Source organism: Mus caroli, chromosome 11 (genome assembly GCF_900094665.2).
Source record: "Mus caroli chromosome 11, CAROLI_EIJ_v1.1, whole genome shotgun sequence".
NCBI lineage: Eukaryota > Metazoa > Chordata > Mammalia > Rodentia > Muridae > Mus > Mus caroli.
The window spans coordinates 53,794,086-53,806,653 of record NC_034580.1 but is presented as its reverse complement, the minus strand read 5'-3'; the positions used below and the strand labels follow the sequence as shown (position 1 = coordinate 53,806,653).

At 52.8% G+C, this 12,568-nt stretch overlaps 1 protein-coding gene across 2 annotated transcripts in view; it reads right to left on the bottom strand.

The window, feature by feature from the left end:
* Window positions 1–378: 378 nt before the first annotated feature.
* Window positions 379–12,568, bottom strand: part of Trim11 (tripartite motif containing 11) — a 13,816-nt gene continuing 1,626 nt past the window's right edge. The window contains exons 2-6 of one of the 2 annotated variants that reach the window (XM_021178323.2): window positions 10,400–10,495; window positions 9,500–9,730; window positions 3,100–3,122; window positions 2,918–3,018; window positions 379–1,683 (exon numbers count right to left, since the gene is read on the bottom strand). In XM_021178323.2, coding sequence (XP_021033982.1) covers window positions 1,124–1,683; window positions 2,918–3,018; window positions 3,100–3,122; window positions 9,500–9,730; window positions 10,400–10,495 — 1,011 coding nt within the window. In that variant the 3' untranslated portion in view covers window positions 379–1,123. The remainder of the gene's footprint in view (window positions 1,684–2,917; window positions 3,019–3,099; window positions 3,123–9,499; window positions 9,731–10,399; window positions 10,496–12,568) is intronic. The other variant, XM_021178324.2, reaches the window with a different exon arrangement.

Genomic DNA, 12,568 nt, shown 5'->3' with positions numbered 1-12,568 from the left:
TAAACATCATACACATCCAACACATGTGATAAAGAACATAAGGAACCCCCACTTTGCCATGCCTGTGTGGGAAAGAGCTGTGTCTTAGGTCTGGTGGCCTGTGAATCTCTTGCTTCTTCTGTGACCACGTATCTGCCTGGCATGTCAGCTTTTTGTTTTCTTTTAAATACATTTTTTTAAGTAGTGTATGTTTAAGAGAGGGATTTATGCAGCACGTGATTGCAGATGCCCTCGGTAGTTGGGTGTGTAATTTCCTTCAGTGGGAGTTAAAGCAGCCCAGCATGGGAGTTGGAATTAGTCAGTTCAAACTTTGCAAAAACAGTGTGTGCTTTTACCAGTTCACGGTCTTGGTTATTTACCCACAGGGTAAGCAGAGAACATGATTTCAAATGAGTTTATTTAAATGTTTCCCTTTCAATAAATAGAAGATAAAACTCCCAAAGTTTAATACAAAAGCAGTCACTACTGGCTCCTGTGCAGCTCAGTCTGCAACCAGGGGCAGTGTACCACAGCCAGCCACCAGGGGAGCCCTTTTGAGGGCAAAACCAGACAAGCCTCAGGACAGAAGGGTGTGTTCAAGTGTCATTTCTGAGTTCTACTTCTAGGCCCCTTATGTGCTGAATACAAATGGTGAATACTCCTGTAGGATTCAGCCCCTACTAGATTGTTTCATCTCTGGGGCCACGCTGCCGTCCTCTTTGTAGCCACACCCGGCAAGGTCAGGACTCTGAGCGGCCTTCCCGTTTATCAGACCAAATCCAGAGATGCTTGAGGCTGGCTCCCTACCTAATCCCTATCACTTCAGGGTCCGTGTGGCATGCTTGGCAGGCAGCCCAGGAACTCGGAATCTGAGGTGCTGGTGACACACGGGACTTAGTGCTTTAGTGAGAGCTTAAGCGGCATCGGGGGCGGGGAGGATCCCCAGGATGAGGACAGAGCCCAGCCCAGTGTACTCTCACACATACTGTCTCTGAGACGGAGAACTTGTGTTTCCCACAAGTGTGGTCAGAAAGGCACTGTGTGCTCCTCCTAATGCGCACAGGATGTCAGCTGGCTCCTGGGTCTCTGTATGGCCAGGACAAAGGACCAGGAGAGGTGAAGGGACTCTCTTAGAAGGTTTGGGTCACTGCGGACCAAGGGTGTCCCCAGATACACCTATCAGCCTGCAGATAGTCATAGGGGTCGGGCTGCTCGACAGAGGTGAGAAGAGGGGCCGGAGTGTCCCTGAGAATGGGGTCTCAGGGAAGATAAACAGCAGCGACCCATCCGTGGCACTGTAGAATGAGAGATGGCCAGCTTCATAGTCCAGAAAAATCCCCACACGCTTGGGAGGGTCCCGCAGTGGGGAGAAGGCCGGCTCATTGGAATTATAGAAACTCCCCAGGAACACCAGGATCCAGAACCCATTGCCAGCCGACAGCTCCCCCTTCTCCTTCCTGTTGGCAGTTTCTTTACACACGCCGAGTGCCCAGCTGGTCTGGTCCCCGACTTCCACCTCCCAGTAGTGACGGCCGGAGGTAATGCGCTCCTGGCCCAGCACACAAGGGCCGGGGTCGAACCGCTCTGGGTTGTCAGGCAGGGCCTGCCGCTGTTCACCACGCTGCACACTCCTCCGGTCCTCAGATAAGACCAGCTCCGGGTTGGCGGTGTCTGGGTCCAGGGTTATGTCCCCTGTATAAAGGCCTGAGGTCAACCAGACTCCCAAGTTAGTCCCCTACTGCTCTAGTGATCAGCCAAACCTTTCCTGGCAGTCCACGTGGCGTTGGAGCCTCAGGCTTAAGTAAGTACCCCCAGTGGAGAACTTCCCTTCCCTGGGAGAGAACCCCTAGCTCTATCTTAACCCTAGAAAGCAGCCCTGCATCTCTGCTTCTGATCTCAGGGCACTCTGACTGCATTTTCATTTATCTTCTTGAAGGGTCTCATGTAGCCCCGGATCATCTTCTGCCCACACCATGACCACTTCCCACATCTGCTCTTTCTTTCAATCTCCAGCAGAAGACTGTGGGTTTGGGTTGTAGCTGTACCCTAGGCCCCACAGCATTCTGGTGGCTCCCAGGGTAACACAGAGCTGCTCAGGAGGAAGGGTGCTGTTTCCTCCCAGACCACAGTTCCAGCTGATTTCTGGTCTACCTACCTCTGGGCCTGGCATGGTCCACATACAGTCGACCTTTGTCTAGAAGCAAGGGCAGCAGCCCCCGGACAACCAAGACTTAACAGCAGAGTTCATTCCTGGCTCCAGAGAAGACCTGAAAATCTGCTTTGCCAATCCTAAGAGTCCCCTGACATCACACTTGAACTTATGTTCCTAAGGTGGCTCAGGTGGGGTCTGTTGATCGCTTCAGGATGGTGCTGGCCACCATAAACCAGCTGTGGGACAGAAGGAATTTCAGCCTCATTCATTGGCTCCAGGGAGAAGATAGGAGTCAGGGGGCAAGTTTGCGGACAAGCATCTGACATACTATGCCCACAGAACAGAACATCCCTAAAAGTTCCTCAAAGGTCAGTCCTCGCAGCGAGTGCAGGAGGGCTTCACGCCTTCCTGCAGGCTTACCCACCATCTCTTCCTTAACTGCAGCTTCCTTAGCAAACTGTTAAAACTAAGCAAAAGGATTCCTGGATTTTGTGAGCCACCCAGCAAATCACATAACATTAACTAGATAGGGTTGAGAGGACTCTGGAGTAAGAGCGGGGAGACAGAGATAGGGGCATTCCATTCCCTGGGTCTCACAAGTAGCATCTCAAGTAGGTCAGTCTTGTGGGACTGGGCCTGATGGAGAACTGCTTAGCTTGGAAAATACACACACATGCTATCATGTGTAAAGCCGAGGGAGGTTTCTAGAACTGCTGTTCTAAGCTACTGGATCGATGTTAAGTCCTGGGGCTCCCAACAGCTCGGCTCCCAGGACTGTGCACCCACCTCGGAACCTCCGCAGGGTCTCCACCAGCCCTGGGACCCGGCACACGGTCCTCAGCTCCATGGGCACCACTGCTGGAGGCTGCAACTTCACATCCTGCACCCTACAGGGGACAGCTCAGCTTCATGCCTGGGGCCAGCAGCTGGACCCCACCCACATCCTGCCCAGATGCCCAGGCTCATACCTGCACAGGGCGTCCTTAATGTCCTGTAGGGGGAAGAAAGTATACACTTAGTACTAAGGCTTGTTACTGGTCCTGGTTCTCCCAAGATCACTCCAGTCCCGTGTGACAGAGACACACACAAGTGGGTCTGATAATAGCCCAGATACAGGAATGCTGCAGGGGTCTAGAGCCCTGTGGCGGTATCTCCTGAATGGGGAGACCAGGTCTAGATCAAGTTCTGCCTTTTCCTCTCACTTATAGCAAACAATGAGTCACTGTCTCCTCTGTCTACAGAATCCCAAGTAGACTCACTGTCACTCTTAGGATAGGACAGGCATGCGAACTCCCCCTAGATGGGGCGTGCTGTGTAAGGTCAGGATCTTCACTAGGAGTCCAGCCTGTGACCCCAGTGTGTCCTCTTGCCCCTTCCCCCACCCCCCTCTCCAATGTCCCACAAGTGCCCCAGCTTGGCCCCATTCCTTGGCATTCTTCCTTCTGTGTCTATTTACCTAATCCACAACAGTATTTCACAGTCAGTGACCAAGCTCTGTCCCTCTCTCCCTTAATCCTTGGAATGGAACTGTATTTCAGACAGAGCCAGACGTCAAAAATTACTGTTACATACATCCCTATACAGAGAAGCCCCATCTGCCCCCCAAACACAGGCTCACTATTGCTCTTGGTTGACCGCCATAATTAGAAGGTAAAGCCCCTCCTGCTGGAGACTCCGCACACAGTGGTCATAGGTCACAGGAAAACCAAGTTGAACTGACCTGGAAATTCCTACCCTGATGGCTGGCTTCCATAGTACCAAAGTCATCAACAGCCTCACTCAGAGGTTGACCAAGATGTGCCTACTGCTACAACAGTGGCATGGAGGCTACAGGGCAATCAACTGCTTTCACTGGGTGTGAGGCCTGCTCCACAGGAGGAAGGAATTCAAGCCTGGTAAGGCTGGGGAGGCCACAGGCCCAGAAGGGAATCTACTACTGTTGTTTTGTTAAACAGGCATTTGTCAAACTACCTCCAAAGGTTTCTGATTGTATCAGTGGATAACTGCTGCTCTCACCTTGGCTATAGAAGCTTCTCTCTCCAGGGCGCAGCACTCAACTCCGAGCTTCAGAAAACGAGTTCAAGTGCCAAGAATAAGTGAGCACTGAGTGTCCAACCCTAAGTGACTCTTCCGTGTCTGCATGCACACCCCCACCATGCCCCCCACCACAGACGAGCCGGGAGGGGAAAGGGAGGATGGAGAGGAGAGCTGTGGAATGCTGTCTTCTGGACATGGCACCTAGGACCTCACAGCAGCTGTGGTTACCGCAGGAGACCAAGCCAGTCAGAAAGTCTGGCACGAGTGGGAGAGGGGCACATTAGGCTACTGGCAGATTGTCCAGCATATATGGGCAACACAAACTGGACTCAATGGGCCATCTAAATAAAGACAGTAAGGCAGAGAAGACGACAAGGTAGCAAAAGCATGTGCTGGTGTGTGTGTGTGTGTGTGTGCCGGGGAGTGGGAGGGGAGTCGGAGTGGGCATGCCCATCTACTGCATGGGTGTATGAAACTTAAGAGAACCAGTAAAATTCTTTAAAAAAAAAATCACTCTTAGTGTTGATCACTTCAAGTCTTATTGCTCAGCACTTCTAACATTCATTTTCCTGAAGATTCGCAAAGATGATGAAGGATGAGCCATTTACTCCCTAACTGGCAGCTGTTGGGCTCCCGCTTGCTGCCCTGACGACCCAAATGTCATCTCAACACTCCACATGGTCCACAACTATGCAAAGACTGCAACAGACCCCCACTGCTCCTGAATGAGTGGCCTCAGCGAGAACAGCCCCTAAGACTCTGCCTTCAGAAACCTGGGGTTGCACGCCCCCCCTGGTGACCTAGTGGGTGGCTGCGACTGGTGTTAACTGATATTAAAAATCAATACTTCAAATGGCTGTTCGGCTCCTGTGGTATGTGGTGGGTTCAGAGGCACCCTCCTGTCTGTTTCTCCAGGATTCCAACAGGTCAAAAAAAGACTCCCTTCTAGTGGTCTATTTTCACCACATTTGGTAACACCGGCTGAGCTGGTGAGATCTAAAAAGAAGCAACAGAGACAGTAGATGTTGCTCAGTCAGCTGACTGAGAAGGAAGAAGGGTGGCAATATGCAGAATGACACAGAGAGAGGACAATGAGACTCAGCTAAAACACAAATGGGTTTAAGATACCAGAAACCTCAGGTCCTGGCCACCAGCAAGAGATGCTGGGAGATGTCAAATCATTACAGCCAAAGGTCTGAGTAAGATGTTGGGCCCAGAGAGAGCTCAACCCTGGCTGTGATGAGGGTCACGGAATCCTGATGCCCAGGCCTGCTCAGAAGCTGCAGCACTGCCTGCATCAAGGGCAGCAGAGGGGGTCTCCACTCCTAGGCCCATGAGAACTGTAACCCCTGAAGGTCCAAGGCATAGCTATACACAAGGACACCTGAGTGCCGTGTGCTGCTGCCTCCCCCTGCCTGCTGCTACTGCTCAGCCCTGCCCAACACGACAGGAAATAAAAGCTCCTGCCACCCAGAGTCTCTGTCTCTCTAGAGCAGCCTCTAGGACAGATGACAGGATTGGTGAGACCCCAGAGTCTCTGTCTCTCTAGTGCAGTCTCTATGATAGACAACTGTGACTGGTGACTTGCAGAACAGACATGCAGAGGAGTGACGGGTGAGAACATGGGAGAAGATGGAGGTCTCTGAACCAGGAGAGAGGCCTTGAGAGCCACCCACCTCTATTTGTTTGTGGTGACAGTCCTCCTAGATATGGTGTAGACATTCGGTCCCTGTGAAGGTGTTAAGAGGTGGTGTGGCCTTTAAGAAGTGCAATCTAGAATAGAGTGTGGGGGGCTTATCCTTGGAGGGAACTAATATAATGCAGTTCACAGGAGCCTGGTCAGCTCTTTTGAGAGTTAAGAGCACATTGGTCTTTTCTTTTCCTCTAGCCTCCTGTATCACCAAGCAATCTCCCTTGTTCATGTCCTTACAGTATGATGTCATCACCATAACATGACACACCCAAGCTGCCAGCAGTCTGTCTGGACTTTCGGCCCCCAGCCTTGGGTGTTCCACAGCAACAAAACAGGTTAACACACTAACCCCACTGACACCCTGGTCCTCTCCTTCTGGCCCCTAGAATCATAAGGAAATAAAGTTGTGTGTCTAAGGCGCCCAGCCAATGGGAACTTTCTGTATCAGTGGATCAAGGCAACACATGCAGCCAGCCAGCTCCCACAAGCCTTGGCCTTTCTGCCACAGACATGACAAATAACAAGTCCCTGTCATGGGGGAACGTTTCTGCAGATAGGATATTTTCAAGTTGCTAAAAAGAAGGGCTCTGAAGCCAAAGGTGAAGTCCCTGGAAAACTTGGGAGGGTGCATGTGCAAGGGCCCGGTGCAGGAAAAGCAGCACAAATCTGCCCCGTACACATTTGAAAGCAAGTATGTTGGGGGTACGAGTAATCCCATGTCCTGAGGCAAGGATGGCACAAGGCCTTCCTTGCTGGAGTGACAGGAGCGCCTTGGCCTCCTCAGACACATCTGTCGAGGAAAGAAAATTGCCCTATGCTGTAGAGCACATCGGCCTAGAGGGGCCACCAGCATCCATAGATGGGTCCATGCCCCCAGTCCTCATCTTTCAATGACACTTGCCCAGAAGGCCAGGAGACCACACCAGGCCTTGGAGATTTTGCAGAAGGACCCTGTAAATAAGAGTGTGGCCCCCCTCAGGCTCTCTCTTTCCCCACAGCCAATCAACAGTAGCTCACAGGGACAGAATGAAGCAAGGACAGCTTTCCTAACCCCACGACATGGGTCTATCCACCCAGCACGGAGCAGAGGCTCTCCCAACAGAGTTGGGAAAGAGTGAGGACCGGGTTGGGGGAAGAGAAGCAGGTGTGGAGCAGGCAGTGGTGAGGGGCACACGGGACAAGGGTGGGGACAGACACAGGTGGCAGCGAGGCAGCCTGGTGGCGTGAAATGAGTGAAACGCCCAAACACAGTGATGAATCCAAATCTGGTGCTCATGCAGACCCCTGCACCCCCATTTCCAAATCACCCCCTCTTCCTAAGATTTTCCAGCATTTTGTTTTCCTATAGCCCAGGAGACTGACCATGGCTAACATTCTGTACCCTATCATATCTGATGCACCACAAGACAGTTTGTTTTTTCCTATTTACTGTCTTATCAGTAAGTCCCTTGAGTTGCGTACAAGAGTATGGGCATCTGATCAGGGGACATCACTCAAAAGCCCAGTGTGATCCCTTCCTTAGCAACACAGAGCAATGCATATACATCTTCAGAGAGGGGTAGGGCCTCGTGAGACCTCTTACAACTGAGATTTGAATGGGCTCAGCACTCAAAAAAAGGGCAAAAAGACCAGGCGAGAGGCTCGTCAGTGACCCTGATTTAATCAGTGCAGAGGCTGTACACACACGGAGAAACATCACACTGTGCCCCAGAAATAAAATACCCATGCTTATTAGCTGTCAGTTAAACACACAAACACTCTCAGCACTCTAGTGCTAGGGAGTCTCCTCACTTCCTGGCTGCCAGAGACTCTGCTTTCCTGACACGGGCTTCTGTCTTCACTCATCTCTGACCCCCCCCCCCCCCCCCCCCCGCCGCCCTGCTCCCAGTCCTCCTTCCAGGAGCTCACAGAGCTATTTCTGGCTGTCAGGCTCTAACTATGACATCCCTGGAAAGGCTGAAGTCCCTAGGTGTCTCTTCCCAGTGAGGAAGTCCCTTCTGTGTACCTAGCATCTGTCTCTGTCCTGCATGAAAGGCTGAGGTCAGCCTCAGAACCCCGGATCTATACCAGATAGTTAGCACTGGGGCGTGGGGGAGGGCAACGCATAGCTGAGCCCCTAAGGAAGGGACCAGTGGACCCCACAGCCTCTATGTGATCTCTCAGCAGTTACCCCTGAATTTCATCAATGCTCACTGGTCAAACTGGGAGACTGAGGCCCTGAGCCTGCTGAAGGGCCCTAGAACTAAGAGCCATGTTTCACGGTCATCTAGACTACCCTGAGACAGAGTATAGGGGGACCCAAGTGTTCTGGTTTGGGGGACATGAAGAGAAGCCAAGATCTAGGGAAGAGAGGGGCTGGAGCTCACATCTTGGGGATAATTCTAAGAGGGGAGGGGAAAGAGGGAGGGAGGGAGGGAGGGAGGGAGGGAGGGAGGGAGAGAGAGAGAGAGAGAGAGAGAGAGAGAGAGAGAGAGAGAAGAGGTAGGTGCTGAGAGCTAAGGGCCCAGCTACAATTTGAATGTTTCCCTCCGATGCACATCAAAGTTTACCCCCTACCATGAGGGGTTATGAGGAACACTTTCCTGAGGTTGAGGTCATTTGTCCTGAGGGTCCTGAGAGTCTCTCTCAGAAGCTGTTGTTTGACCACAACTCCCCTGTCATACACTGTTAGAAGAGAAAAGGACCCTACACCCTACAAATAGGCCTGACCATCCCAGGCTAGTGCAGAGCACAGAGTGTACATCACAGCTGAAAGGGTTGGACTGGAAGCCCTACTGAGAGCTCTCAGGGGTCCGGGAACAAGGATGGGTACTTAAAGATCCCTCGAGCAAAACAAGTCCTATCCTGCCCCTCCCCCTACAGCACACAGGTTGAGCCACATGCACGTGGCTGTGCCCACTGAGGACAGCAACTGTGGTCAGCTTGAGAAAACGGGAAGCTGCCTCAGGGACTGCTTACGTGGTCCGCCTCAGTGAACGCCCTCACTTTGCACCTGCAGACTCAACCAACTGTCGATTTAAAGTGAAATGACCAACATGTGGGCTGAACACAAGACACTTACCCTTCTCATTAGCCCCTCGCTGCTCAGCAGCTAGCTAACAGCATGTTCCAAATATTCAGCATCTCAGGTCAGCTAGTCGTGACGGAAGGCAAGCAGAGGATGTGCGCAGCAGACACACAACACTGCAGCCTTTTAGCCAAGGAACTGGAGCATGCCCGCTGGGAGCCTTGGGGCTGGCACCCATCTTCATGGGCAACAAAGAACATGTGTTTTGGGGCGCCCGTCTTAGCTGCTGTGGAGTTTACGAGAGAGATGGCGAGGACATGCTCTCTGCAGACTTGAGTCTGTTATGAACAAATGCTTTCTCATTCTGAATTCTTTGTCTGCACCTTTTCTGTCTGTCTGTTCCCCTCCCCCCATAAAGCACGGTGTGACTCATTAGGTGGCAGCATGGCCATAGTCAAGGCATGCAAGTGGCTGCTGGGACTTGGGGATGTACTGCAAGTCCCCTGGCAGCCCGACAGCAGGCAGACACAGAGCCTGTGTGTCTGAAGAGGAAGCAGTGGGCTTGGGGGTAGGGCTACACACGCCATGTTCCCCCTGGGGACCTCCAGGACATTCCATCCAGTCCACTCACCTGCAGTAAACCCAGGGCTGGCAGCTGGCAGCGGCTCTCAAGCTCCGAGATGAGGGCTGCCAGCTGCGTGCTTTGCTGGCCAAGCCTGGCAGCGCCTTCGCGCAGGCGCGGCAGAACCTCCAGCTCTTCCTCCTCCAGCTTCTGCAGCAGCTGCTGCTCCTCCTCTGCCAGCAGTCGGCGCAGCCTCTCAAACTCGCCCAGCACGTTCTGCCGCTGGCTCTCCACCATCTTCTGCAGGGCACAGGAGGGACAGCTGAGGGGGAAACCTGATGCTAGACCGCCGAGCGCTCGGAACACTCACACCCCCAAATCCACCACTCTAGGCTGTACACAGAATATACCACCCGAAGCTCCCTAGACCCCAATATCTGACAGCACATCTAACCTGTCACCTGGAGCTGCCCAATCCAAACCCACCACCCCCTGAGCCCTCAGACCTCCAGCCTACCACCCACCCTTGGCTACCCAGACCCAAGAGCTATTCCTGGGACCAGTCACACTCAGCATCTGTCACACAGGCTCCAAGCCCAGCCCCAGGTGTCAGCTAGACAAGGATGCCATCCCACAGCTAGACAGATTAAATCTACCCCAATGTCAAATACCTCCCCGACTCCTAAATGCTACTCCTGGAGACCTCCTTGTACCTAGCCTGTTCCTGACATCAGTCCAAATCTATTCTTGGGAATCCCCACATCTGCTCTCTCTGTAACCCTGAACTCAAGCATACCAGGACATAGGACAGGTATGCAAGACAGAATCCAACTTAGGTATCCTATATTACACACATACACACAGACACACACACACACACACATTCTGGCTGGAGTGTCTTAGTGAGGCTAGTCTGGCCACCAGCCACTGACTCCACACTCCCTCCTTCACCTGAGACCCAGCACCTGCCTGCCACAAGGCGCAGGTTTCCTCAGCCTGGGCTTGGAACAGCATTGCGTCCTCCATTTGTTTCCGTAGGTGCTCCAGTGACTTCTCCAGCCTCCCCTGGTGGGATGGAGACCGGGTGGTGCCATGAGAATCCCAAGAGGCATCAGGCCCTATAGGTGGGGACCAGACCCAGAAGTCTGCCTTTCCCCTTCTGACCTCCTATCCCAACCTTCCCATTGGACCAAATGAAATCTGTCCAGACAATGGTAGATAAAACGCCCCCCAACTGGCAGGGATTCTCCTGATTTGGCAGTATCCCTTCTAGCACCCCTCCCCTTTCCCAAATTCATAGACTAGCATAGTTGAGGTTTCTCATTTTTGGTTCTCAGCCCCATGGCCCCAAGCCAGCCCTGCTCACCTCTGCAGTGACAGTTTGTTCTTTGCTCAGTGGGCATGTCCAGGCTCTGTCAATAGGACACACCTACCAAGCTGGCACTGAGGACCCAGCTTTTCTCCCTTCAAGACAGTGTCCCCTCCTCTTCTTTCCATTTGTGGTCACAAGGGCTCACAGCATGTCTGAGGCTAAGGCTTGAGCCTGTCTCCCAAGATTCCACCAGGTGGTGGGCTAGACTGTTTGGAAGGTGACTGGGACATGAGAGTAAGGCGCTCTGGATGGGATGAGAGAGCTCCTGCTCCTCCTTCTGGAAACACACCCAGAAGGGAGGCACCTTTGAGCCAGGAAATGGCCCTTACTAGACATGCCTTGAGCTTGGACAGCATCCAGGGCCTTGGACCATAGTTGTCGGTAACACAGAGTGGGGAATGCACCATGGGAGGTCAAACTAGATATGGCTTCCCGCAGCAGCTTCCCTCAGAGTCCCTCGTGGTCTGACTGTATTTTCCTAGGTCGGATCTGGTCCGGTTTCCTTTTCCACGCTTTTGCAGGTTTGTGTATCACAGAATAGTAAGCATCCCTATACGTGCTGGTCTCCTCTGGGTCTTTTTTACCAACCCAGACCTCATCAACTCCAGGCCTGAACAAGGTGCTGGGGAGACCCTGAAGTAAGCTGAGGAAGGAGGGGTGACACCTAGCTTCCTGCGGGGCTCAGCCCTCGTCAGGGCTGCCGGATAAGCCACAGGCCTATCCCAGAGGCTGCCTTACTCTGGAAACGTCAGGCGTACCCCTCACTCCGCCCCCCACCCCATCACGTACACCCTCCAGGCTCTGTTCCAAGCTCTGCCTGAGTCTTTCCAGCGTTTTCTCCTGGAACCCTGGACCTTGTGCATGCTAAGAAACCACTCCCAGCCATTTTCTCACTTAAAAAACCAAAAATGTTTATTAGTGTCAGCAAGTGGAACGTGCACTTAAGTGGCCAGGCCTGTAGAGGCCAGACAGGTCAGATCCCCTTACAGCTGGAGTTACAGGCAGCCCTGAGCTGCTCAGAACCTGAGTGCTGGGAACTGAACTCCGAAAATCTGGAGAAGCAGTGCACTCTTTTAACCGCCTGAGCCATCTTGCCAGCCCCTATTTTCAATGCTTAAGTCAGGAGCAAACTGTTACTGTAAACAGCTGTGAAGCAACAGCAGCCTACACACACTCTGGCAAAGGCCTCGAGCTCTGGCCGCATGCAGCCCAGCCTACCACTGGTTAGGTAATGATCCAGACTTCCTACCCTGGGTGTGGTCAGAGTGCAGTGGAGCCCAGGAGGCCCTGGGATAGGCCTGGGCTTGCTCTCCCCTCAGATCCTGGTTCCTCCCATCTCTTTGGTTCTCCTCTGGATACTACTCACTCATGGCCCCAGAGCCAAAGAGTGAACTTGTCATGAGGACCACGTAGGCCAGCATGGCCTAAAGAACCCCTCCCAAACTCTAGTGAGTGGAGGGATGGCTCACTGCAGGCCCACTGGTCACAGGGAAAAGCTATCTGCCGATTTCCTGGTGTCCCCACACCCAAACCTGCTCCTGTGTTGTGAGGATATGGAGGAGAAGCCACTGAACAGCCACAGATACCTAAGCGTGCAGAAGACAGAGCATCCATTCTGCAGGAGGGAGACACCCTCTCTGCTATCAGCCTCCTATTTCACAATCATTTCCTATTTCACAAGGTCTCTTTCTGGTAACGCCACACCTTTTGGGATAAAAGGCCTGTACTGGCTGGTTTTGTGTCAACTTGACACAGCTGGAGTTATC